Raw genomic sequence first — 25,164 nt, forward strand, 5'->3', positions numbered from 1 at the left:
CATCTGCACATTCAGTTGCATTATCAGAAATACAATTGTGAGAAACTGAGAATTAAAATAAAACATGGCTGCAGAACCCTCCCTCACCGCTGCTGCCCAGGAGCATCTAACACAATTGAATTAGCACTAGGACGAAAAAGAAAAGAACAAACTTTAAAATGCATTTTTAACAGGTTTTAATACTTTAGTAAGTGCTACAGTGCGGGTTTGTCAGTCACTGTCTTAGACACTGGAGAGTCCACTGTGGTTTGACACCGGATACCCCAAGGTAAACCTTGGCCATTTCTCAAAAAGGGCGAACACAATTCACCACAACTTATTTTACAGCTATAACTGCATCTTAAGGTAACACATTACTGCAGAAAAATTTTTAGGCTCTTCCCAAATATAACCAAGGTCAAAGTAGCAAACTAGAATTTTCATCTGACCTAATTTCAGACCAGGTGATACAACATTATCGCCGCATGCTGATCCACCACCACCACAACAGTAAAAGCACAAAAGGTTATGTGGGAGAGGAAGATATTGTTCCCTGTCATGTCACTTTACTGCTTCCTCAAGATTCAAAAATATCAACAACTTTCCCTTCATTTTTTATGGCACAAAGGTGCCAAAACACTGAACAACATGTTCTTAGGCTGAAGTATGGGCTGATTTACTAGAAAAGTCATCTCAGCAGCTAGAACAGTTCATAGAGAGTTCACAAAGAGTGCCTACTGCATTACACCCCTGTTCTTCCAGCTCCTTGCTAATTTAAGTGGCACTGGCATTAAACTCATTTGACAGGACATTTATCTAGCTCTGCATCAAAGCTAACGAGGGAACTTTAGAAAACTACCACAAAAATATGGCATCTGAAGCACAAGACCTTAAAAAAGCACAGACTGCACTTCCCTCTTCTAGTCAGTTCTGCAGGCTGAGGGTTGGAGAACAAAGCCTAAGACCCTACCTCCCCCCCAGCCAAACCACAGCCACTGCACCTCTTCCTTTTACACCCATGCAAGCTTAACCAGCTCAAGACCCAAACCAAGAAGAACTAGGACTTAGCCATTGCATGAAAACATTCATTGCATGAAACAGAAAAACATACTTGCAACTTATTTTATGCAACCATTGCCCACACATTTACTCACTTTTTCACTGAAACACAGATCTAGTGATATACTGCCATGGTTATACAATTCAGGCAACTCCTTAGACGTTAGCAGTGGGTGCTGTGACAGGGCCAGAACTTCCACCTGCCTCGCCTCTCACCTTTTAAATTTTCCACCCATTCCTTGCACAGCAGAACACTGCACCTTCAGTAGCCTTCACATGGAACAAAGGGAAACATGGAAGTGTCGGAGTATCAGCTTCACTTCAGGGACCACTTATCTTCCTTACAAAATTTCTACAAGCTTGTCATATTTTAGACATGAGAAAGACTAATTACTGCAGCTACAATTGACTATACTAAATTCAGCACCCAAAGAGTTTAATGAGCAGTCAAGTACTGAAACACATGACTTGGATTTGGACACGAGTTGCTCTTTTTAAACTTTACAGTAAAACTATTTGCCCACTGAAACATTAACACAGACTTTTGATACCATATTGAGCGCTGGTGTTAAGGTTAATTTTTGAGGACAGATGTCACAGCTACTTCATGCCTGGCGTTCTCAGAGGTTTGAAACAGTTCAGTCATTTCAGTATCACTATGGTATCACCTCAGCAGTAGAAGCACATTAGTGCCTGAAGGCTCCACCCAAGGTCTCCAAGCACTACTATTAATACAGAATGACATTGCATCTGTCCCAGCAAACCATCCAGTTAGACAGCATGAAGGTTAAGAAATGAAATAGGAAAGCAGAGCGAGCACGTGAGGATTTACTCAAGGGCAAAGCTAAGGTAGATGGTAGAAAATGAGGAAAACAGACATCTATCAAATTCAATTGGTATTGCTGAACCTGACTGTCCAGAACTTCCCTTCACACCCTTGAAGAAGATTTGTTTCTTCCAAAAGCACCAGTTCCTTGTACCAGGTATCAGCACAAGTAGACACCGGTTGGTCCTAAGGATTCTACAGAGTAAATCAACTTGTAAAACTGACTGGTGAAAATGCTCATCAAATCTCCCACAGAAAACACTGGCACTCTCAACATTTTAAGGTTTTTTCCTTTTCACTTGCCTTCAGAAAACATACTGGCTCAAAGGGAAGTGTTTTCATCAATCCATCAAATTGCAAAGAATACACCATAATAGTTACTGTGCTCTTTATTGCTTTACAGGAAAGAGTAAAACTGAGAAAACACACAATTACACCAGAAAATAAAAGCAGTGCTATACAACTTTGCTAGGGGAGAAAAAGTGAAAAGGCTTCATGATTCATTTTGTATGGTAATAAGATTAATTTTTTTTTTACTTTTTTACAGAAAATATACCCTAGACTCCAAAATCTGTATAATCTGTCAGGTATCTCTCAAACTAGGTTCTAAAATATATTTTTAGATAAACATTTATCATATGAAAATAATACTTCAGAGCAATTAACTAAGTAAGTAAAAATTATTTCATCTGTTGTTTTTTTCCTTTTTTGATAATTTATGATGCATACCAAGAGGAAGCACCTGGCAAAACCCACACATACAGCTCAGGTCTGTAAACAGCCTAAGCCATGAGAGGTAGTGAAAGCTTTTATGCTTGCAAATCAATGAGCACATATGAGATGAACAGATCAATTACCATCATGTGCCAGTCATCTTAAGAATTTCAACTCCCCTTCACTATGAAGAGACAGAAAATTTTCTAACAATGTTACCAGACTGCAGCCTTAGACAGGGTGAAAATTTCAGAGCATTAGCCAGGCAATGTGAGAGGGGAAAAAAGAGGAGAGAAAGTAGACTCTCCTCTAAAGCAGCACAGAAATCATCTGATTTTACTGACACATGCTCACTGAAGCAATTTAGCTTGAACTAGTTACACTGAGCTCTCTTTAAACACTGAGGACCAGTCAGTTTATTAAAGTTATATCAAATCAACCAGTGCAAAACATATAGAATCTAAGTATATAATACAGGGCAATTATAGACAAGATTTTTCACAAGTTCATTACCCAGCAAGACTTGGTCATTATGAAAAGATTATTTTTAGTTCAAAGAAAACATTAAATTGCAGACTGCATGCCTATTCACCATTATGTCTGCTTTCAGTTTTGGCCTGCAATTACATTTCCCAAGGCTTTTCAGACCTGGGTACCAGAAGCGACAATTGGGTTTGGTTTCTTGCTGTTTTTTTACTGCACACCCCAGTTATATAAAGGACATGAACCAGGAAGATAATCCAGCATTTCCCATAATCTAACAGGTCCCAGCCCTGTAGAAATTTCTTGAGCAATCCCTTGACCTGGCAGTGCAGTGGGTTTTGATCCTTTGTTACAGGTCAAGGCTTGAGCTCCCCACAGCACTATGTGACCATGGAAACCAGGCTACTTGGACCAGGTGTGTTTGGAAGTTGTTGTGGAGTAACTGGGACAATGCCAGAAGCCTTCCTTCCAAACCCCTCCCCCTGAACAATCAATGACATTAAGGGCCAGTTTTGACAGATAGCAAGAGAGTTCAAAGGTTTTGGGCTGTGCAGAATTCTCTGAGGAGGAGTAGCAGAGAACTGTGCCTGTTGTAACACAGGCAGCTTTGAGTCATTGCAGAAGAGACTGTGGCACTTTGCAGCCTAATGACCAATTAACATACACCAGCTAGAATGCTGAACCAGTAAAACTCCACTGTCTACTCTTTCCACTCTACATTTAGCTCTGTGAGAAGTTAAAGAAACTCAGGACAGCCCATCCCTTTTGTTATTGTTGTTCTTAGATATATTTAAGTTCAAACTCAAGTATTAACACTAACAAGAAAGTAAACAAAATAAATACTTAAACATTTACTAACGCGTTTAGCAGATGAAGTCTGGTATCACCCAAAGTAAAACAAAAAGATAAAATGTTGGATTCAGTGAGGAATTTTTATGTGTATTACAAAACTCTAAAAAATGCAGATCCTTTAGACACAGAAGAAAGAAATCCCACTGAAAGGAGGTGGTGCATGCTATTGCTGTGAGTAAAACAGAAGGATTTTGTAAATACTTCTCCACATTATTTAGGTAAAATATTTTTCAAAGCATTCACTTTATCTCACAGTATCTCATTATTTATTAAATAATCACTGTAGCTTGCCATATTTATATATCAAGAGGAGAACAATATTTTGAAGGAAGTGTCCCAGCATGGGAAGCCATCTTAATGTATTCTGTAAACTTCCTCATTTGAAAACATGTTAGTGTCACCTTAGACATTTCATGGAGTAATTGCTTTCCAGAGGTTCATTTCTAGTTTTGTAATTCAAATATACAGACCTACTAAAAGTAAAGTGGAGCTAGATGTCAACTCAAAAAACCATCAAACCAGCCTCATAGTAATTGCTGGATTAAAGGACATTTACTGGACAACCAAAACTGTAATTGTTGCAGTTGCCAACAGTCTCTTTAATGTCACTACACATAAAAATAGTTCTGTGGAGAAATGGTCTACTTGTCCAGGAGCAGTAGAGTGGCTGTAAATTATACCTCAAAAGTGCAAAAAAGCTGCCTAAAATCATGTTTTTCCCTTGAACCTACAATTTTGGGAAAGGAGAGTGAAAGTAATGAAATTTAGAGACCCTTGGTGAGATGTTCACCTCTTTCGTTGCAGTTCTATTACTAGGAGTGAGGAGAGGCAGTCCAGCATTTCCACTGTAGTCTCTGCAAGCCCTCAGCAGGTCTAGAAGATTAGTGGGAAAACAGTTCTAATCTATAGCAATATTGAACAACAACAGAAAAAAACCTACCTCGACTTTAAAAATAAGAGAAAAAAACCCAAACCAAACTGATTGGGTTAATGCAACCACTAAGAAATTTAATGCTGCCTGAAAGAACTGAATCAAGAATGACTAACTGTAGGGAATCCATAGTAGTGCCTTAACCATATATTTCCTGATTTTAAATCTATGGCCTTGTAATTTTTTGTGGCATGATCACTGTTTTAGATAAAGGGAGATCATGTACATTTCTGTGCATAAAGGGATATTTTGATCAAGCACTGCCAATTTGAAAGTTTAGGGGTTAGGTATTTTGGTTTTTTGACCCTCTAGAAGGATGAGTGAAGGACAGAAGATACTACTACAGTAGTTAAGTTCCTGCTTCAGAAAACAATTTTGGTAAATGAATTTTATTTTGATTGCAGAATCAAGTATTCTTCATGAATTGATTAGGAAAAAGAAGGAATTCCAAGGAATTGCAGCAATCCATTTCCTTGTGGTTCTGTCCTATATACCAAGTGCAGATTCATGGTGACCTGACTCTCACTCACCACCACAGAATTTGCAACTCTTGCATAGGCTGTTACAATTTGAAGAATTTTTAGCTTTTTGAAGCCAGATGTGCCCCACAACTCACCTACCTGCCATCCAGATGCATCAAACACATGTGACCCCACAGCAGGAGAGAAGATACAATGTGGTTTTTTGAACCAAAATTTATCCTCAAAGCAGAGGGTATTTGGTATACTGCAGCGCACCAAGCTCTGTAAACTTAATGTATCACACCTGCAGGATCTCACATGCTTACATTTGGATAAACGTGTGTGTTTGGTGCATTTGACTTGGCTGCACAACTGAGTTTTCTAAAGGGCAAAACCAGCCACCACAAGACAGCAACCTGAGATTCATATTATTGTTTGTACTCAACCCGAAACTTTGGGCCACAAAAGCATTTTGCAAAATACTGCACCAACACAAAACAAAACCATATGTAGTCAGCTGTCCTCTCTTCCTGCTGGTTTCTCCCTATTCCTTCCAGTGTGACCGTGCATTTTCCTAAAGGAGATGGCAAGGAACTAAAAACTGCCTGAGTTCTAGTTTGTATACCTTTTGGGGATAGCTGCTTACCTGCCACAGCAAAGCAAAATACCCACATTGCTCCAGATAAAGCGCAGAACTATCTGTTTACATCTCATGTCCAATGCAAAAGGCAATAGCTTTATACAGTGTGGGCATAGACTGCAAACTGTTATTTTTGGATGAGGATGTGGGGAGGGAAGATAGCAATAGCTACCAAGAAGCAGTGGAGGGGTTTTCTACATATAAATATATATAGAAAGATGTTCTGTTTTAAGATGTGTGAAATCTCTTCTGGTACAACATAGAAAACAAATAAACAAGATATTATCACAAGGCAAAGAGAATACACAACAGTGTCAGCAGATGCTTAGGAATCAAATACTAACTTTTAATGAACATTTTGACAGTTCTCATATGTTTTTTTTCCTAGGGAGGAGATTTTTAAAGCTGTATCTCCTTGGACTGACAATCTCGTCCTTTAAAATCTTCTTATTTTACCTGTTTCTGCATAGTGTCTTTCTTATGGATGAAGCCAATTCTATTGCCCAAATGAAAAACTGTCAACACACAGAACATAACTCTGCTCACTGACTCCTAAAAAATTCTACAATATCATGATCACAAGTCCCTTTCATTCATTTCCACCATGACTGAGAAGATTATTATCAGCTATGGATTGAAAATACCATCTCTCACTAAATTCAGCACAACACACTCTTCATTTGGCCACATCCCATAGGACACACTTTCAAAAATGGGGTCATTTTACAGTGTAAACTACAAAATAATAATGTAAACAACTACTGTCCTAAAAATCCCCTGTATTTCACAGAACACATATTTCCCAAGTGGTGCTCTCTTCAATTTTCTATACTCACCTTAGCTGACTTCTCAGTGCTATGCTCTCGTTTTCCTACATGGTTCCCCATGATGGACCACCAAACTTTAAATTCTGGAAAGATAAAAACAAAAGAACATTTTTGAAACCAATACATTTGTAAAGAATTACAAATTAATTTTTAATCTGACACATCACAAGGGAAATTTTCACATACAATGAGAATTTTTACAATCCAAGGTAAGACCTGTGAAAGATTATAAGGGAAAAAACCCCCATGCTTATCTGGTCTATTTTGCATGTTTAAACAATATCAGAAAGCTTTCCTACTTCTATTTTAAAAAATAGACATAAAAGAGAAGGAAAAAATAAAATGTTCTTTTTGAAATTTGCATATAAAACAAAACTAGATTAGAAATTAAGTAAAGGCCCTGTCTTTCAATATTATGTTTTTAACAACAAACAGTATAGTACATATCAAATAACTTGTAACTATAAACTGCCATAAAAGTTCAAGTAAGTTGTTTTGAATGCACATTTCCCATTATATAAACAGCAATTAGTGAAAAAAGCACCACACTAAGTGCTAACAATTTGCTGTGGAGGTTAGAACATGTGAGTTGTTTACAGCTCCCTCTTTCATGACAAGCACGTTACAAAGCAAGACCAGCCCTTTCTTTGTAGCTCTAACAGAGCTTATGTAGGTTAGACCACAACACTCCAGTTTCAGCTTTTAGAGCACACTTGTGGTTGTGCCACAGATTTCCTGTCACAGAAGCAGGTGTCTGTATAGGCTCTTACAGCTGCTGCCTTGACACAATTTGAATGCAGTGCATCACAGCATTTGAAGTCACGAAACTTAAAACTACATGCATTGCTTAAAATTACATGCATGAAGGGAAGCAATAGGCCATATAAACTCATATATTGTTACAACCCCAGCTACATGCACCCATTTCTGCACAAAAGGATTCTAAAGACAGAAACTTTGATAAAGTACACATCTGTGATGGACAGTCATAAGTAGTCGATCTTATTTTGTATCTCTACTTCAACTTTTGGAGAGACTGATAGATTTATTTACATACACACTTCACTGCACCCAACCCCTAGTGATACATTTCAAATTTTGAGGGTCTACAGTGCTCATTTGGCAATTCACTGAATTCAATTCACTCTAAATTCCATGTTATCACTGTATCCAATGAAATAATTCCTCAGAAAAATCCATTTCCAAGGTCTCACAAAATAAAAACTAAAAAATCCAAACTCAGTAAATGCACTCAAGATAGAATTTGTAACTAAATTGGAAACAGATTTTTTTAGACCAGCATTATCTATTAAAGATTAAAAAAGATTTAAAAAAGATTTTAAAAAAACCCCAAAAACCAAAAAAACCAACCCAGCTTTGTACTTTCCAACTGTGCGATCAGCACAACCAATTCACACACTTTTGATGTTCTAAAATTTTTCAAGGAAAAATACAAATAAATTCATATACACTGGGTTTCAGACCTGAACTTCCTCAAACTGGCCTTTGCTCTACAAATTACGAGCAGCAGCTCATTCCTCATCACCTACTTCCCAACATAAGGAAAGCAGAGTGGAATACAAAACGGTAAGAGATGTCTAGAGCAGAATATAAAGGCAAATGTTCTATGTGTTATTCTTCCACTCGTTTATCAAAAAATTAACTATCAGATTTGGTCTATAACACACATATGTCTAAGTACACAGACGATGAAGCCAACATAATATTTGCAGAGCAGATCTGTGATCCTGTCCTCCTGCCTCCCCTTAGCCTCCCTCCTGTCTTTGGAGTAACATTCCAGGAACAATCACCCTGTACCCATAAAACACTCCCAACTAGATTTTATTTTAACTTTTTTTTTCATGCATAAGTGAGTGCAGATACTTGAACTGAAGAGAAGTTAGCTAGAGGTAACTGCTATTAATTCCTCATGTAGCAATAAAACTACTTTTCAGCCAAAGGGACAAAAGCAACCTGCCACTAGCAAGGGTATCCTAAATGTTACAGATTTCTTCATGCTACCTATTAAACAGAGAAATCTAAGTAAGCCTTTGGCAAAGAAAAGCTTCTAAATCTGACAGGAATTATGAAAGAAATTGTATAGTGCCAACTGTTCTGTAGATATCTGAGTAGGAAGCAAAACCATACATACATCCAAGCCTGTAAATACTAAAAACATTTATAGCAACAAAGACTTAATTTTTCACTTCAGCCTCAAGCAGAAATCTGCCTTACTTGACTAAAAACTGAGCACACAGGTAATTTCCACTTCAGGATGAAAGCACACCCTGCAACACAAAGACTTAAACACTGATTTTGGTTCTTACTGTCCAGAGGGAGACCATGCTGCAGTTCCTACCTGTGCCAACCTTTATGCAATGAGTTGAGTCACTGACTTCAACTCATTTTACAATCTTTGCAGGAACTTGCAGCCAACTATTCCAAAAATCTCAGGTGGAAAAAGATTCCTATTTTCTTTAGTCACCTTCAAAACGTACAGAGTGCCAGTCTAAGCAGCTCTGTATGAAATGAAGAAACAGCTTCTTACACGTCCTAACAACATCCATCAACTGAACAACACTGCCTTGCAGAGGAATCCATGAATGATTCAGCACTGATGAACAGCCACAAGAACAGTCACGGTGCTCCAAGCAATGAATAAACAGAAGTACTGAGGAAATGCAACACCTTCTTTGAATCTCACACGAATCACACCTAACAATAAGCTGCCAAAACAGGCCTGCACATGAGATCAGGCTTATGACCTCAACAGCATTTGCCAGAAACCTTCCTAGTGAAACCCTGAGAGTTTTGTAAATCCTGAGATGACAAATTTTGCACATGAGCTTGAATCACAAATGACAAGGGACACTCTTGAATGGAGTTACATCACCAGCTCCTCCATAAAATTCCCATCAACAGTTGCTGGTTCCATATGAAAACCATCTGAGAGGTTCAGAAAATTAAAGGTCACTTGAGTAAACTGATTTAACAGGACTAAAAGTTGAAAACACTTCTGCTACGTAAAAACTCTTTAGGGTGAAGTGAGTGAATTTGGGGCAGGAAGCTGTGAGCCAGGTGCCACCAGCAGAGCCATCCTGCTGCCTCAGCACTATGCCACAAACACCTACGGAGCTGAATCAGCTCTGCTGCCATGACCTGGCACTTCCCAATCCATGACTGATACAGCAGTAACTCCACCTATGCCAGCTGCTTTGAGTAATTCCAAAAACAGCCCAGGGATTTTGCCTGGGGAAAGGAAATAAAGTGTCTCCTCCCATCAATTCACCTTCTTACGGAGTTAGTCCAACAGATAACCTGATGGAAGCCTGGATCCAGCAGCTTTCCCACTTTCTTCACAACACAAACCCATATTCCAACCAGTAACAACTACAGAAATGCCAGTGCTTTACCCAAGGAGAAAAACTTCTATTTTCAACAAAAAAAAAAAAAAAAAGGAAAACCTCTGTTCTACACAACACATACCGAAAAAAATACACATACGTTGGCATCATGTAATTTATTTTCATCCAAGTAGTTTATTAAAAATAGGGGGTTAGAAATATATATCTTTGTAGCGGGTTTTTAGCCCATTCTATTCTGCCTGTTGATATTTGCAGCTAAACAAGTGGTTCTAATCATCTTCCCATACTCGCCGCTTGTCTTATAAAGAAGTTTAGGATTTAGAATTTTCACTGAAAGGCAGAAAAACACTTCTCCAAACCTTCTGAATATAACAAGAAATGCACTGGCATTACTTTCTGCAGGTCATGCAGTTTTAACTGCAAAATAGCATTTTCTTACTCACAGGAGCCTGAAAAAAGTTCACCCATGTAGTCATCAAACTTTAAATAAGTGATATTGTAATTCAGGAGTCAAAACAGTCTGTACATCAATACACATGGAGCACTTTTATTGAACATTAACGGTTACTTCAAATTAAAAAGCATAAAGTACTGAATGTGTATCACACAGTGCTGAAAATGGATTGTTAAATATGATCTTACCTCTTCCCACACGTTGATTATGACTCAACAGAACTACACGTAGTAATAAAGGTATGCAAGGACTTACATATTTACAAGAATCAGAACATAATTACTACCTTGTCTAGGAATATGTATTCATCATAGACTGATGTTGGGTAATAGTGCAGAGCTACAAGTGCTCCTAGCCTTACTCACACTTGGGAAGGGTAACCACAGAATATAAAAATATTTGAGGAATTTATTTAAAACTTCCTGTTAAATTCAGACCTATTCTTATCCAAGTAAATATGACGTTTTACTACCACATACATATCTTATCAGGAAAAAAAAAAAAAGGTGAAATTTCTTTTAAGAAATTAAGTTTTCTAATTCTGGTAGCCCCACAATGTAAACACTTAATTACAAACCTACCCAAATTTTTGTGGGTTTATTGTTGTTGTTGTTTTAGTTGTGGGAGTTTTTTTGTTATTTTTGTGTTTGTTTGTTTGGGTTTTTGTTTGTTTTTGGTAGTTTCAGGTCCTGGTTACATAGCTTCCTGGGAAGCAAGCTGACACAATGCACAGCAGTGGCTGCCAGCTAGATGGAAATCTTTGAGTGGGTTTTTTAGGCTCTCAGTGTGATACACATCTTTGCAAGGAAGCCTTTCACTTCATCTTCTTTCAAAACAAGACTGAGACACTGGACACACCTCATCTGTTTCTTCAGAATTCCCTCATCGTGATCACCTTCCACGTGGTAATAGTCCAGCTCACCAAGAAAGAAAACCTCCAGCAGGCACGAATGAGTGACCTGCAGCTAAATCCATCAGCAGCCACAGTCAGACACTTCACAGACAGATGTGAGCAACCACGTAACAAAAGTAACAACCACGTAACCTGCTTCATGGACAAACTGCTCCCCAGGAATCCCGCTCTCTTAATTCAACTGTCAAATTATTTTATAAAATACAGTGCCTTAAATCCCTTACAAGTCTCATTGCTATTTAACACAGAGTTTTCATTATTGTTAAAGAGTGTAATACTTCTTAAATCAAACTTTATTTCACTTTTGACTTCCACAATTATATTTCTCTGAAAGAAAAACACATTATTCCAGACACATTTTCATCATGGATTATCAAAACCAAGATTTCAGTGGCGATCATAGCCTATAAATCAGAGAAGTCAATGGGAGTTTAATACTCACAGATGTACTTAATCATGCCTATGCAGTGCCTTTCATATCACAGTCCTGACCTATCTAGATATTACAGCAATTTCCATGTTTACAGATAACTGCATGTACCTTAGCACGGACACCAGGCCTAGAAAACCACCCCTCTGAGGGACTGGCCAAGATATGAAACACTGTTTACCTGAGAAAGTACTCCCCAGTGCTAGCACAGTTGCTCAGTAATTTACACACACTTCATATATCATTGCAAAAGACACCTAATTTATTTAGTTTTTTCTAAAATTTTCAGCAACATTGGGGCACATTAGAAAGGCTACAAGAGGGAGAGAGAATATATTCTGTGAAAAAACATTGTTTCAAACTATTTCCTAAATTTGCCAAAGAGTAAGCGGGACCCGAGGTTTAAGATGTTTCCTGACTGCTTTGCTTACCATTTTCCTCTATTGCCAACAAGAAGGATATTGCACATTATTTTTTATAAAAGCCTGTGATTTCCAGGAATCTCACCCCAGCTCACCGAGCATGGTCCAAACTTGATTCTAGACAACAGAATCTAGACAACATGAAATTACAATGAAATTGCTAAGCCACATATATTTATTTCCTGTAGTTTAGGCTTTTCTTGCTTTTCTCTCCTTTCTTCCTTCAACCCACTCTGCTCTCCTTGCTAGAACACCATCAGCTCTGTCCCACCCATTAAAAAAAGGATACAATTTCCAAACAAATTTCTTAACAGGGCATTTCTGCTTCTCAAATGGAAAAAAGCTCCCCTAAGGTCATGCAGCACACACTGGTTCCTACACTCCTTTACACAAACAGAAATCATCGATGACCACAATCATTTGGCATTAGCCACATGTTTACTCTTTGTCTTCAAAACACTAAGATTAGCAAAGTCCTGTGAACTCTGTGCCAATCCACCTGCAGGGTCATAAGAAAATTTCCTTAATCACCTCCAGTGCATCTGAGGAGGGAGCCAGGTAGGACCTCAAAGGCCTGGGGGAACGCACCCAGCACATTTGAGCTCCCTCCCTTCTGCTTGCTGCACTTCTGCCACTGTACCTACAACTGGGTCTTGACTAAATGTGGATTTCCTTGCAAATACTCTATGACTTTGCTCAGCTATTCCCAGTCTAAGGAACAGAGAGGGCCACACATACACCTCCCCTGAATGTATATATCAAAAGGAAAATGGTGCCCTCCTACAAAACTACAACTGATTTTTCTGGTTTTATCACAGTCACTAATACGAACAGGTTCACTTAATTTGCTACATGCGGTCTTTTATGCACACCACCACAACAAAATAGGCTGGGTGTTATTATTTTCTTTTTCATATAGGTTTAGGTGTGCATGGCATACAACACCTTGGAGCTAGGAGCAATTTTTCGCAGCTTTCTGAAAAGGATCAGACACATGTTCATTGGTTATTTTCTTTCAGCACCTATGTGCTCCAGAGACAAAATAATTTGATACTACAGTAAAATAAATCATCTCATAAAAAAATAAAAAGAAAAAAAAGGAGACAGAGAAAGGTATAAAGTTTAAGAACAGACGTATCATAGCCTCATTCTATGTATTTGTAAGATATGCAGTAGACTCCTAAGACCAATGCTTTCTACCATCATAGCTTCTAAAGTACCATGTTTCCCTTACAAATACACCTCCACAGTGGTGAACCTCAACATTCGGCCTCAGTGACCAAAAACTAAAAGTTAGACATTTGTCCTAAATTCCTGAGTAGTTTTGAAAAATAGGAAACACCCCACAAGAATATATAACCCAAGTGCAGTATTAACCAGGACAATGAAAAAAAGAACCCATTCATATTCAAATTATGGAGCATTTCAGGCCAAAGTAATAATCTTACCAGTACCGGAGGGGAAAAAAAAAAGAAAAAGGCAGCTGAGAAATGATACAGAAAATTATAACTGTTTGTTACTTGAAGACTTTCAGTTTCAGATATTAAGGTACTCTGAAAACAGATAAGATCTAGCACCTCTTTTGAAATAAAAATTTAAAAATGCCAAGAGAACAAAACCAAGATATATTTGATAACTCACATTTTTCCTGTTCTCTGCTTAGAAAAAACACCCCTCTCCAAATGTTGAGCAGTATATTCTCCCTTTCAAAGTGAGTTAGGTTACCTAAGCTTCCCAGGGAACACAGGCACTTTGATGATCAGTATTTCATTACCACTTTGTAGAGACTGATGATAAAGCACACACCTGCAGTTCTAAACACATATGAATTAAAGGCACTGTATGCCTGCTCTTCTCATATTCAACAGCCTGACAGATGGGACAAGAAGATGATTCACCCCCTTCAGACAGCATTAACTGTGCTGTGAGATAACACTGAATCACTATATCCTTCTCAATTAAAAAAAAAAAAAATAGTATCCCTCTCTCTCTCCTGACTTCATAAATGTTATCTATACTGCAGATATATCAACCAACAGTTGGATTTCCTGTAGATTCTCCTCTGCAACATTTGGCATAAATATTGATATTGCGAAAGCATCTGACTTTCACCATACTCTGAGTTAACTCCCTTTGGCCCAATCTACTTCTCTACAGTCATGCCCCTCCCTTCCTTCCCATAAATACACTGCCAAAGCGGCACAAAACCCAAAGTTTCTCCTCTGACACGGGAAAAAATGCATCCTTAACTCTATGCTTGTATTTTCTCTTTCTGTGCATTGTGTTTCTCACTTCTTCTTTCCTTCTTTTGCCTGGCCTTATTGTCTGAGCATTCATACACGAACTCATGCTCCTAAAGTACTTTTAAAAGTAATTTGATGAAGACTTAATCCTCAGTATTTTAATCTGTAAGCATACTGAAGACATGCAAGAATGTTCAAAGGTCATGTGGCAGCCTCCTAAAATTTATTATGTGGAGTACATTAACACAAACAAAACATTTCTCCAGTCATAAATAGCTTGCTATGCAAGTTGCAAGTGACAACTCACGAAGCTTAAGTAAAGATTTATAAACTTCTCAGAAATCACTAAATGAATTGAATAAAAAAGTAACTCAGAAAACTGTAGAGGAACTATTTTTCTAGGCTCATAAATGATTATCTGGAAACACAGATACTATGACCCCAGTTAGGGATTTTCTCTGGTGATGACACACTGGTTTGCTTTCCCTTCTTTTTCTTTGCTAAGGATAATTGCATAGCTGTGAAATAAATCAATCAATTTATCCTCTTTTCAAATGGAATTTTAATCCAGACGTTTTGGCTTTAATTGTTTAGGTCAGAGGCTCAGCTAGTTACAGTCACTAAGCTGTGAGTTGGTGCATTTGGAATTTTAAATAATTAATGAGTAACAGCAGCTGAAATCTGCATGAGAAACATCACCCTGACATAATTATTGTATTTGTATGCTTCTTTAAATATGCTTTCACAAACTGGTGGCTCGTACTTGAACACTGTCTCTCATTTTATCTAAATCTTAAATGTCATGTACTAATGTTGTTTTCCCAATCTTTATCAGTGGTACATTCAAAGCCAATATAGAAACAGTCATTACTGAATAGATACTGAAGAGAACAATGACAGACACAGGAGAAAATTTCCATTTGAACATGAGAATGTTCTAAATGTACACAAGACCATTATCTCCCCTTCTTTCATTAAAAAGAAAACCAGATTGTTTATTTGACATTAAAAGGAAGACAAAAGCATGTGACAGGCCATACACTCATTTTTTCAGCATGGTTTTCAAATTCAGTTCACCATTTGTCAGTGTACAAAAGAAGAAGACAACAAAATCTGGCAACCTATCAAAATAATGGAGTGAGAAAATATATGTTTCACTAAGGAGACTAGCAGTGTATTCACTTTCAATCCTGATTAACAAAATACATCTCAAATCCACTATATGATTAAAAGTAAGCTTGTCCATAATATTTGCAGCACCCATCACAAGAATATCCTGTTCTCGAACAAGCTGCACTTGTAAATTATTTTATTGTTAACTAAATATTTTTTTTTAAAAAGAAAATGTTGCAAATGCCATCAAGCCTCCAGCCAAGAGGGGTTTTCCAGACAGCACGCAAAGACAGCGAGGAAGTTCCTTCCCTAAAGGTCTTGCAACATAAGTAGACAAAACACATGACCAGAAGGTAAACCTTTCTCCCATATTACAGATATAGAGCAAAGGCAGAGATAAGTTAAGGACAATACATAAAAAACTTACAGCCCACTTGAGAAGCTTTGGCAGACATTAGAAAATTAAATCCAGAGTTGTAATTCCGAAAACCCATTCTCAGCTGCTACATAATGCCAGGGTTTCTAATCACAACACACACCTCCTTTCTTATTTTACAAGTGCTTCATGGCTTTCAAGTTCTGTCATACAAAATAACACTCCAGCTATGATGACACAGCCAAGCAGCTTCACATGATTTTACACCAGAACCCCATCAATATACAATGAGGTTATTTCTCTGACATCCTAGGTCTTCACTCAGCCAACTTTGTCTCAAACACAAAAATGTGAACTATCAGGCTCAAGATTATCACAAGACAGAGCAGAAAACACTGCAACAATCCACTGACCAACTTTTTCTTTTTTTCTAAGCAGCTATAGCAGAAGGTCACCCATACCATGAGATAATAAGCTTGTGATTAGCACACTCACACAGGATGTGGGAAACCAGGGATCATTTTAGACGATACTAAAGGGAAAGATCAGTCTGGCTTGATCACAGGATAACTGTGAGTCACCAATGTGATCTGGCAAGGGGAAAATAGATCAGAAAAGAGACAGACAGACCTACATGATATCATGAGGGAATATTTCCACCTAGGACAGGGAAGAATTAAAGTCATCACACAAGCCACTAGCATAACATCAGCTGAATACAAGGTCCAATTCTGGTCAGCCGTATCTAACAATATGAATTTTTTACTAGAACAGATGCGAAGATGAGGGGAGCAATAGGAACCTATTAGACAGAGATAAGACTAAAAGCTCCTGACATGTCAAGCCTAAGTAAAGCAAAGCTAAATGAGTGTTGGAGGAGGAGAAAATACACACTGCCCACATATAATCTAAACTGAAAGTCAGAATATTTCTAAACATCAGGAGAGCAGGGCTCTGGGAGAACCAGAGGAGAGTAGAAAGCCTAGCTGAGTTGAAGACAGAAAGCAAGAGTCTGACCACTGTATTTCAGGGACTGCATGAATGGTGTGGCTCTTACCATGGCAGGACAGCCCCAAATGACACAGGCCACTCCTCTGGCCTGGGAATATTTCAGTCCATCTTTCTGAACAGTGTATCTGGAGCACTGGGGTGGGAAGCAGGGGAGGGGCAGAGAGGGTCTACCTTTTTCTGAACCTGTTCATACACTGACAACTGACTGTAAAAAAGGAAAAAAATAATCAAAGCCCCAAACAAAACAAAACCACAAAACCAGCAATACTCTGAAAAGGGGAACAGAAATGAAATAGGATAGCTTTTAGCCAGCTGGATTTCACTGGCATGCAGGATACTAGACAAACAGACTTCATCTCCACTCTGAGCTCATCCACTTTATCCTGTAAGGGATCAGTGTACATATGGGAGAGCTGTAAGTCTCTCTGCACCAAGACACACAGTGACTGAGAACAGGGAACATGACTCCTGCTGAACAGCCTGCTCTTGCAGCAGGAAACACAGGTCTGAAACCCTTTGGGGAAGAGCTGGAGCTGATCTCCATCCCAACCACAGCATGGCAGGGCCTTGGATAACCAGCTTTTCTGCAAGTTTGTGAGCAGTGGCCTCAGGAAAACAGTTGTGAGACACACAAAGTCCACCTCTGCCCCCCACACTCCAGGAGTCAGAACAGCTCTGAAACACTTTGTTTGGATGGATACTGACTTCCAGGAGCCTTTGCTCATTGGCTACATACTAGACAGGCAAGGGCTTTCATACAAGGCTCTTCAAGTCTCTTTGACTCCTATTTCCCAAACCATTTACAAACTGACTGCTCTTTTCATAACATTCCCCCATTCCAAAACAGTATTTAAAAGCCCCTCCTCAAACACTCTGCAGTAAGCACTCCTCCACGGAAACACAATAATGAGTAATATTTCCACAGCCTGTGACTGAAACTTCCTATCACACATGCATAGAACAAACTATACAACAAACTCTTGTAGCAATTTGTTCGTGCATCTTGTCATTGGCTCAATCCATAAAACTGCTTCTCATTCCACTCCTTAAGAGAGTTAAAACCTTTCAGAAAAGAGATACTTAGCTGCTGGTTCGGCTGAATTCTTTATTTCTTACCTCAAACAATATCTCCACCCAGCTACTACCACCCAACTCTTAATTCACCTACAGCATTTTCAAACAACAGCTACTCATGGCATAGAGTCATTAATATAAGTTGCTATACCTGAATCAAAACCTGTAATTTAACATTCACATGAGTTAGCTATGAGTGAAAGGAATCGGTCTTTTATTTAACAGAGCATCATACTTAAACCACCTTTTATTGAATGAGAGTAATTAAGTTAAATCAATGGGGTTTAGCTGATTTATAATACATTTTAAGTGGAAATTCAGCTATTTAAGTTAACAGTTATGATAAATTTGAGATGTTACAGCAAGAGTCTTTCACTCCCAAATGAGTAATCCCTTCTTTATTTCAACATTGCCCCACTGTGGTCCTTAATATTTAGTATGTGGCATTTTAAGACATTAAAATAATTCTGAATGACCAAACCTGCCTTTACTAAGCTAATGCTACTGCTTTCATCACTACCTTCTTTTGGTTCATCCTGTAACACTAATGCATTACTGTTTATCTGTTAGTAAGTATCTATTAGTAAATCCATTCCCAATCCAGTATTTGAGCATCTCCCAAAATTAACGCCAAAACAAAAATACAGCAATGCTAGAGACAAAAAAAAAAAAGAAAAAGAAAAAGAAAAAAAAAAAAAAAAAAGAAAAAAAAGTGTTTTCCCCATTCCCTATCTTGAAGCACACAATATTCACTTAGAAAAAAATACAGCTCCATCCCCAAAACCACAGGCTTCATAGCATCTAGCAAGGATATTTAAAAAAACAAGCTAAAAGCACTCCAGACTATGTTTGAAGCTAAGCAAAGCAAGAAGCAATTATCACCAGAACTGTTTTGGGGTTTTTTTAACATAGTTGCATGTAAACACTTCATCAGTTTGGATACATCAGAGCGCACTTTTTTCACTCTTATATTCAACAGTCACACACAGAAGTTTCTCTTATCTTGCCAACTACATAGTATAAATAGCCAGTCCTAAAGCACTTCAAATGTCAGCAGATATTGGTGGTCTGCTAAAACGGAGGAGGATTTCAGATCATACCACAAATCTCAAATCCCACATGGGGAAAAGGTATAAGCTGATGATAACAAAATCAGATGCACAGTGATGCCAGGTCCAATGGGACTGGAACATGCACAGATTGATGAACAAGAGGTGTCACAACATCCCAGAAACAAAGGCACCTCATAATTTTGGTACCATTACTATTTTGCGCATTTCACGTCATAAACCCTGGCAATGTAATTATCGTGCCCATCACCTGCTTACCATCTGCCCTTTGAAAATTGTCCATACCCAAACATAATCCAGAATATAAAATTTTTCACAAAAGAGCTTTCTTCATGCTCCACCCCACAACCTGCCTTACTTTATATTGTAAATACAGAATTTTCAAGCAGAAGGAGATCTTCTCTCTTGGCCAGAAATTCACTATATGTATCCCACCACAATGCTACTCAGCATTCTCTTCAGTCTGAACTATAATTTCTTGCCTCCAAACAAAACACAAATAAGAATAACTTCAAGGATTTCTGAATTGCAACAATCTTTAAACTGAGAAAACTTAAAATGCTTAAGAAGTTACAGGACAGGAGCTTATTTAACTGAAACTACAGGAGTTTTTATAAATAAGCTGGAACTGAGTCAAGATACTCTAAGTCAACGCCTCCCTCAATCAGTTAAAAAAATCACAAAATTACTCAATACCATGAAAGGACATGTACAGAAAACCTTTTTTATCTGTTTATTATTTCAAATCAGAGTGCCAACAAACCTTAATGTCTTAAAATCTTGCTTTCATTTGGTCTTACTTATTTAGGTGGTCTTTTCTTATACAAGAAAGCCCACTGAAGACTGTTGTATTTGTTTGTATCAGGAAGACACTGCAAAACCAGTTTTTATGCTTGTGTGTGCCAGTATTATTGCTGTAATGCATGAATGATTATGAAATTACTTAAATGCCTTCTTCCCAAAGCCTTGGTTATTCCTCTCAGGTTAAAGTACAGAGCTAGCTGATTGTGCAATACATTTAATCATGTGTCCATTTCCAAATCTAATATTCTACAAATACTGTATTTGCAAGTTAATCTTTTATTTGCAAAAAATAAAATATTTACTAGACTGAACAACCGGAAAATGTGATTTTACACTTCACAAGTAAAGCACAAAACCAGAGAGATAGGCATTACAGATAAAAGTAGGAACTTGGATATCTAAAATTTACTATAGAGGTACCATTTACTTATCATTTAGCACTTGACTTTTTCCCCTACATGCATTTTTCAGTCTCAGTTTAGAAAATGCCAGCATGATTTTGGATTACACATAAGATTGAGTTAAAATACTGACAATGATTTGCCAGATCACTATTATGATCTTTTTCCTAAAGTATTAAAGGCTTACTGCAATTAAAAACTATTGGAAGCATTAAAATAACGAACTAATTATACTTGCCATTCAAAACATTTTATGAATACTGTATTTCTGATGAATTCACTGCTGATTAGATGGTTACTAGAGCAGTTCTAAATTGTAGAATGTAATTCTTACAATCAGTTCAGCTACTGCTTCTTTAGAAATGTTTTAAGTATACTTGTAAACTTACTCTGAAGGGGCCTTTCAGATCCTAAAAAATAATGCAGTTAATAAAAATGAATATCTAAATGTATAGTTTTATACAGGACAAAACTAAGGACAACTATCATCACATAACAAAATTATTTTAATGCCTGATGAACTGTGCAGAGTGGTAACTGTTCATCAGTAACAGAAGTTGAAAAATAGAGCATCTGAGCCAGTTAGGCAAGTAGTGCTAATGACAAGATCTGAGAAACTCTGAATTCCCCAGCAAGTCATTGTGAACTCACTGTTCAGTATCATACAATCAGGTTCAATTTCTTTGCTTCTTACTACGTGCAAATCAAACAAGTCTCAGTTTTACTGTGGATCTTACTTGCATTTGACAGGTGCCAGCGTTTTCTAAAGACCACCTAAAATTATGAGTAATAATGGAATATCAAAATCGTGATTAGCAGAAAAAAAGCCACGACATTATTAAAGAAGCTGTAAAAGCAGATTAACAGTAGCAACAAAACAAAAAAATGACTACCAAGAAAGAATAAAATACTTATCAGAAGGCAAATACAGATTTTCACACACCCTGACACCTGCATATGCACTACTTTTACTGTCAAGTTAATGACAAGATAATGAAACTAAATCAATACAAAAGAGAACCCAGGGCAAAGCCCACAGGCTTTGAACAGATCACCAGTATAATCACTTACACACATTAGATCAAGCCAAAATAATTATTAAACTTACTATCACTTTTGCTGTCACCTTCTTATCTTGTAAATTCCTCACACAAACACACACAGAAGGAGCAAGAGTCACTCTAGAAGCAACATCCTGTTCCTAACAAACACGTTACCCCAGGTCACATGAAGTCACAGCTTATTCATCACCACATTCCCAAAATGCAGGTGCTCCATCCTGTGACCAGCATGCACTCATCACCTACACATGGACAGCAACTGAGCATCCAGAAAAGAAGAGCAGGAGAGGGATTCTGCACAGGCTGCCAGTTACCAAGTCTGAGGGATCACTAGGAGAGAAAATATCACAGCCTACTTTCATTGTTTGTTAATCTAGTTCCACAGTATGTTCAGACACATGCCTGCCTGGATGTCATTTCTGGGCATATTAAGGATAAGCTGGTCACTGGGAACCACCAGGATGCATTTACAGAGGTTAAATCATGCCTGACCAATATGATTGCTTTCTGTCATAAAATGACGGGATTTATGAATGAGAGATCATTAGTGTCACCCACACTGATTTTTAGGAATACTCAAAAATCTCTACCACAGCATCTTTGCACCTAACCTGATCCAAGTTACAGCCTGGATGGGTAAACTACTAGCTGATAAAAAAAGCCAAACATCTCCATCATTAGGCTCAAACAGCAGCTCTTAATGGTTCACAATCTGCCCACAGTTAAAAGTGAACAGGTTAGGGACTCAATTCTGTTTAATTTCTTTTACAGTCACCTGGCAGAGCACACAGTAAATCTGCAAACACTACATTTATAGGTGTAGAAGACATGCTGAAGGGCAGGGCTGCCATTCAAAATAACTTGGATATGGCCAACAAAAATGTCATGAAAGCATAGCCTGAAGACCTACTTACTGGGGAGCAGCTCCCCCAAAAACAAGCTGGAGGTCCTGGCAAGACATGACTCAGCCCTCCACCTGGCAGCAAGGAGAGCTAACAGCTTCCCAGGCTTTGGAAATTGAAGCACAGCCAGTGGACTGAGGGCAACAGTAGTTCTGCTTCATGCACAATCCACTGCTCTGGTATCTGCACTACCAATTCTGCCTCTGGATCCACATTATGAAATGTCAACAGGAGCAAGTTCACTGGAAGGCCACAAAGACAGCTGTCAGCTGAAACACATGTCCTGTGAGGAGAGGCTGAAGACACTGGCATTGCTCAGCCTGGAGAAAGCTTTGGAGCACCTGGTATCAAATTTTCAATATCTAAAAGTAAATTATAAAAATGATGAGGCCAGGCCTTTCACCAAGGTTCATGGGGGCAAAACAACATCAACTGTGATCTGGGAAGCTGTAAATGTGTATTAGGTAAGGGGGAAAGAAACACATTCCCTAATGACAGAATATACACTGCAGTTAAGGATTCTGATATGATGCTACTCAGTGCTTTACCACGTAACTCCATTAAGATAAGGAGCACACTTTTGTGGTTGCTGCATGCTGTTTGTGGCCTTGCTAAGGCCTAATGGACAAAATATTATTCACAGGAATGGAACATGCAAACCATTTATAATAAAAGGCCAATTATGTTGCAAAATAGTTTTCATTACTTCTTTCTCACTCTTTCCAGGAGCACAAAAAATTACTACTTGTGGCTATAATTTCAGCTTTCAGTTGGAACCAAATATCTTCCTACAGTGCTTTCATTAATAAAGAAGGTTGTGGCATTCAGGAGTTAGAATTAAGAGGGGGGAAAAAACAACCAACCGAAAAACCCCAAACCCAATAACCAAACCACACACAAAGTATTTTACCACTGGAGAAGGAGAAGAATGGAGTATTTCACAACCCACTCTACACGTTGGCCAAAGTTTAAGATTAGCTTTTCAACACCAACAGCCCTGCACTCAGTTGAAAAGCACCTACTACAATTTCCATTAAAGCAACTATTTTTTCATGTGAGCCTGCTATAGGTTATTTCCCATTTGACAAGAGTATATTTGTGAAGAACAAAACCAAAGCCAAATTACTGGCTATCTTTCACTATCTTCCAGGTGAACAGCGCTGACTCAGACTATGCTGATGAAAGCTGTGCAGAAACTTATGTGCATCTCTTCTCCAGGAACAAGTCAGGGCAAAGTAATAGTACAGATAAAAGATAACACATAACACAAGTCAGGGAGTTTGTAGAAGCTCTGCACTTCAGTGAGATGTCCTTCAGTAACTTCCAACGTTTGAGGAAAGTATCTAATAGCAAAAGACTCCACAAGAGACAAAGCACAAGATAATTGCAATTGTTCTCCTTTAAGGCAGTCCTAATTATTTGAGTATGAATATTAAGCTAGGAAACAAAGTGGGAAAGAATTCAGCTATAGAAAAAAATCCATCTTCTTTCTACTTTCAGAAAAATAAAAGGAGAATTACACCAAGGCTGACTTAAGAAATGTGGTAAGGTTCTACTCATATCACCAATTTTGTTAATACATGTAGCACAACAGGCAACCACTTTCAAAACCGTTTGCCACTGTTCTTTAGTCAGCCTTCCAGGCATTGTATTTTTTTCTTTTAAGCTAAGCAATGTAGAGATTTGGAATCAAATTGCTGACTATTATTCAGTGACCATTTCACTGAAAAGACAAATTAAAATGGGATCACTGTGTAACTTTGCAGTGGATTTTAGTAATTCATGGAATTATGAGTTTTACTCCCGTATCAGCTCTCTAGAATGGTGTGAGCTATCAAAACATTACAAATGCAACACAGCAGGGGTCCAAAAGTTTCCTATGACAATGATTATACCATTCTTTATTATTTATATAAATCTCCAAGGCACACACCAATCCCCAAAGTTACTGTTCTGTATTGTTTCATCAGTATTTTATCCCATAGCACAGAATGACTGGCAACATAGGCCAGGTATTTTCCTTTATTTGGTTTCAGACTTTGCTGTCATAATTTTCAGTATAACAGGTCCTTTCTGGACACAAACTTGCACAGCTGTCCTCCACAAAAAAAACCCCAAAAACCCAGCATATGCACAATTCTGCCATAATTTCTTCTGTACCTTCTTAACACTCTAAGGGACAAGTATAGTATTTTATTCTAATCACTGTAAGTTCTGTCAGATAATATTCCAATGCCACTTTTCATCCAGAGAACTAAAAACATCCGACAAGAGAGTTTAACTAAGGACTGATGTTTTTAGAATTAGAAGAGAAGAACAATGCTGACATACAGGAAACAACAGTGTTGGAGAAGGATAACTGAAAAGCATTACAATACATCAGACAACATCACAAAGCAATGTTTTGCCATTAACTGTGAACTATTGTGGGTGAAATGGAACTGCCACCCCCAGAAGATGATGAGTCTCTTCCGAGATGAACTGACAGTCTAGGCAATCGAAGAATTTGTCACAAACTGCAGGGATACTTCCTGGGAGTGGGTACTGTAGGAAGTCAATACAAGTTCTAAATATATATATTATTACATATATTAGTCAGGAGAAAATGGCAACAAGCTAGGAGATATGTTGATGACACACAGGGATAGGTATAGATTTGAAGGGCAGACGACAGTTACAGCTGCCACTGGGATTTGCAGAATTGCTGCATTAAAAAAAAAAAAAAAAAAAAAAAGTCTAGGCTTTATCTTCAA

The 25,164-nt window shown here is 38.0% G+C and overlaps 1 protein-coding gene across 11 annotated transcripts in view; it reads right to left on the minus strand.

Annotated features, from left to right (window-relative positions):
- MBP (myelin basic protein) overlaps positions 1–25,164 on the minus strand; it is a 112,022-nt gene that overhangs the window by 79,697 nt on the left and 7,161 nt on the right. For all 11 annotated transcript variants that reach the window (XM_063397715.1, XM_063397673.1, XM_063397693.1 and 8 more), the window contains exon 2: positions 6,782–6,855. In XM_063397715.1, the coding sequence (XP_063253785.1) occupies positions 6,782–6,832 (51 nt within the window). In that variant the 5' untranslated portion in view covers positions 6,833–6,855. The remainder of the gene's footprint in view (positions 1–6,781; positions 6,856–25,164) is intronic.

The sequence above is a fragment of the Prinia subflava genome, chromosome 1, assembly GCF_021018805.1.
Source record: "Prinia subflava isolate CZ2003 ecotype Zambia chromosome 1, Cam_Psub_1.2, whole genome shotgun sequence".
NCBI classification, from domain to species: domain Eukaryota; kingdom Metazoa; phylum Chordata; class Aves; order Passeriformes; family Cisticolidae; genus Prinia; species Prinia subflava.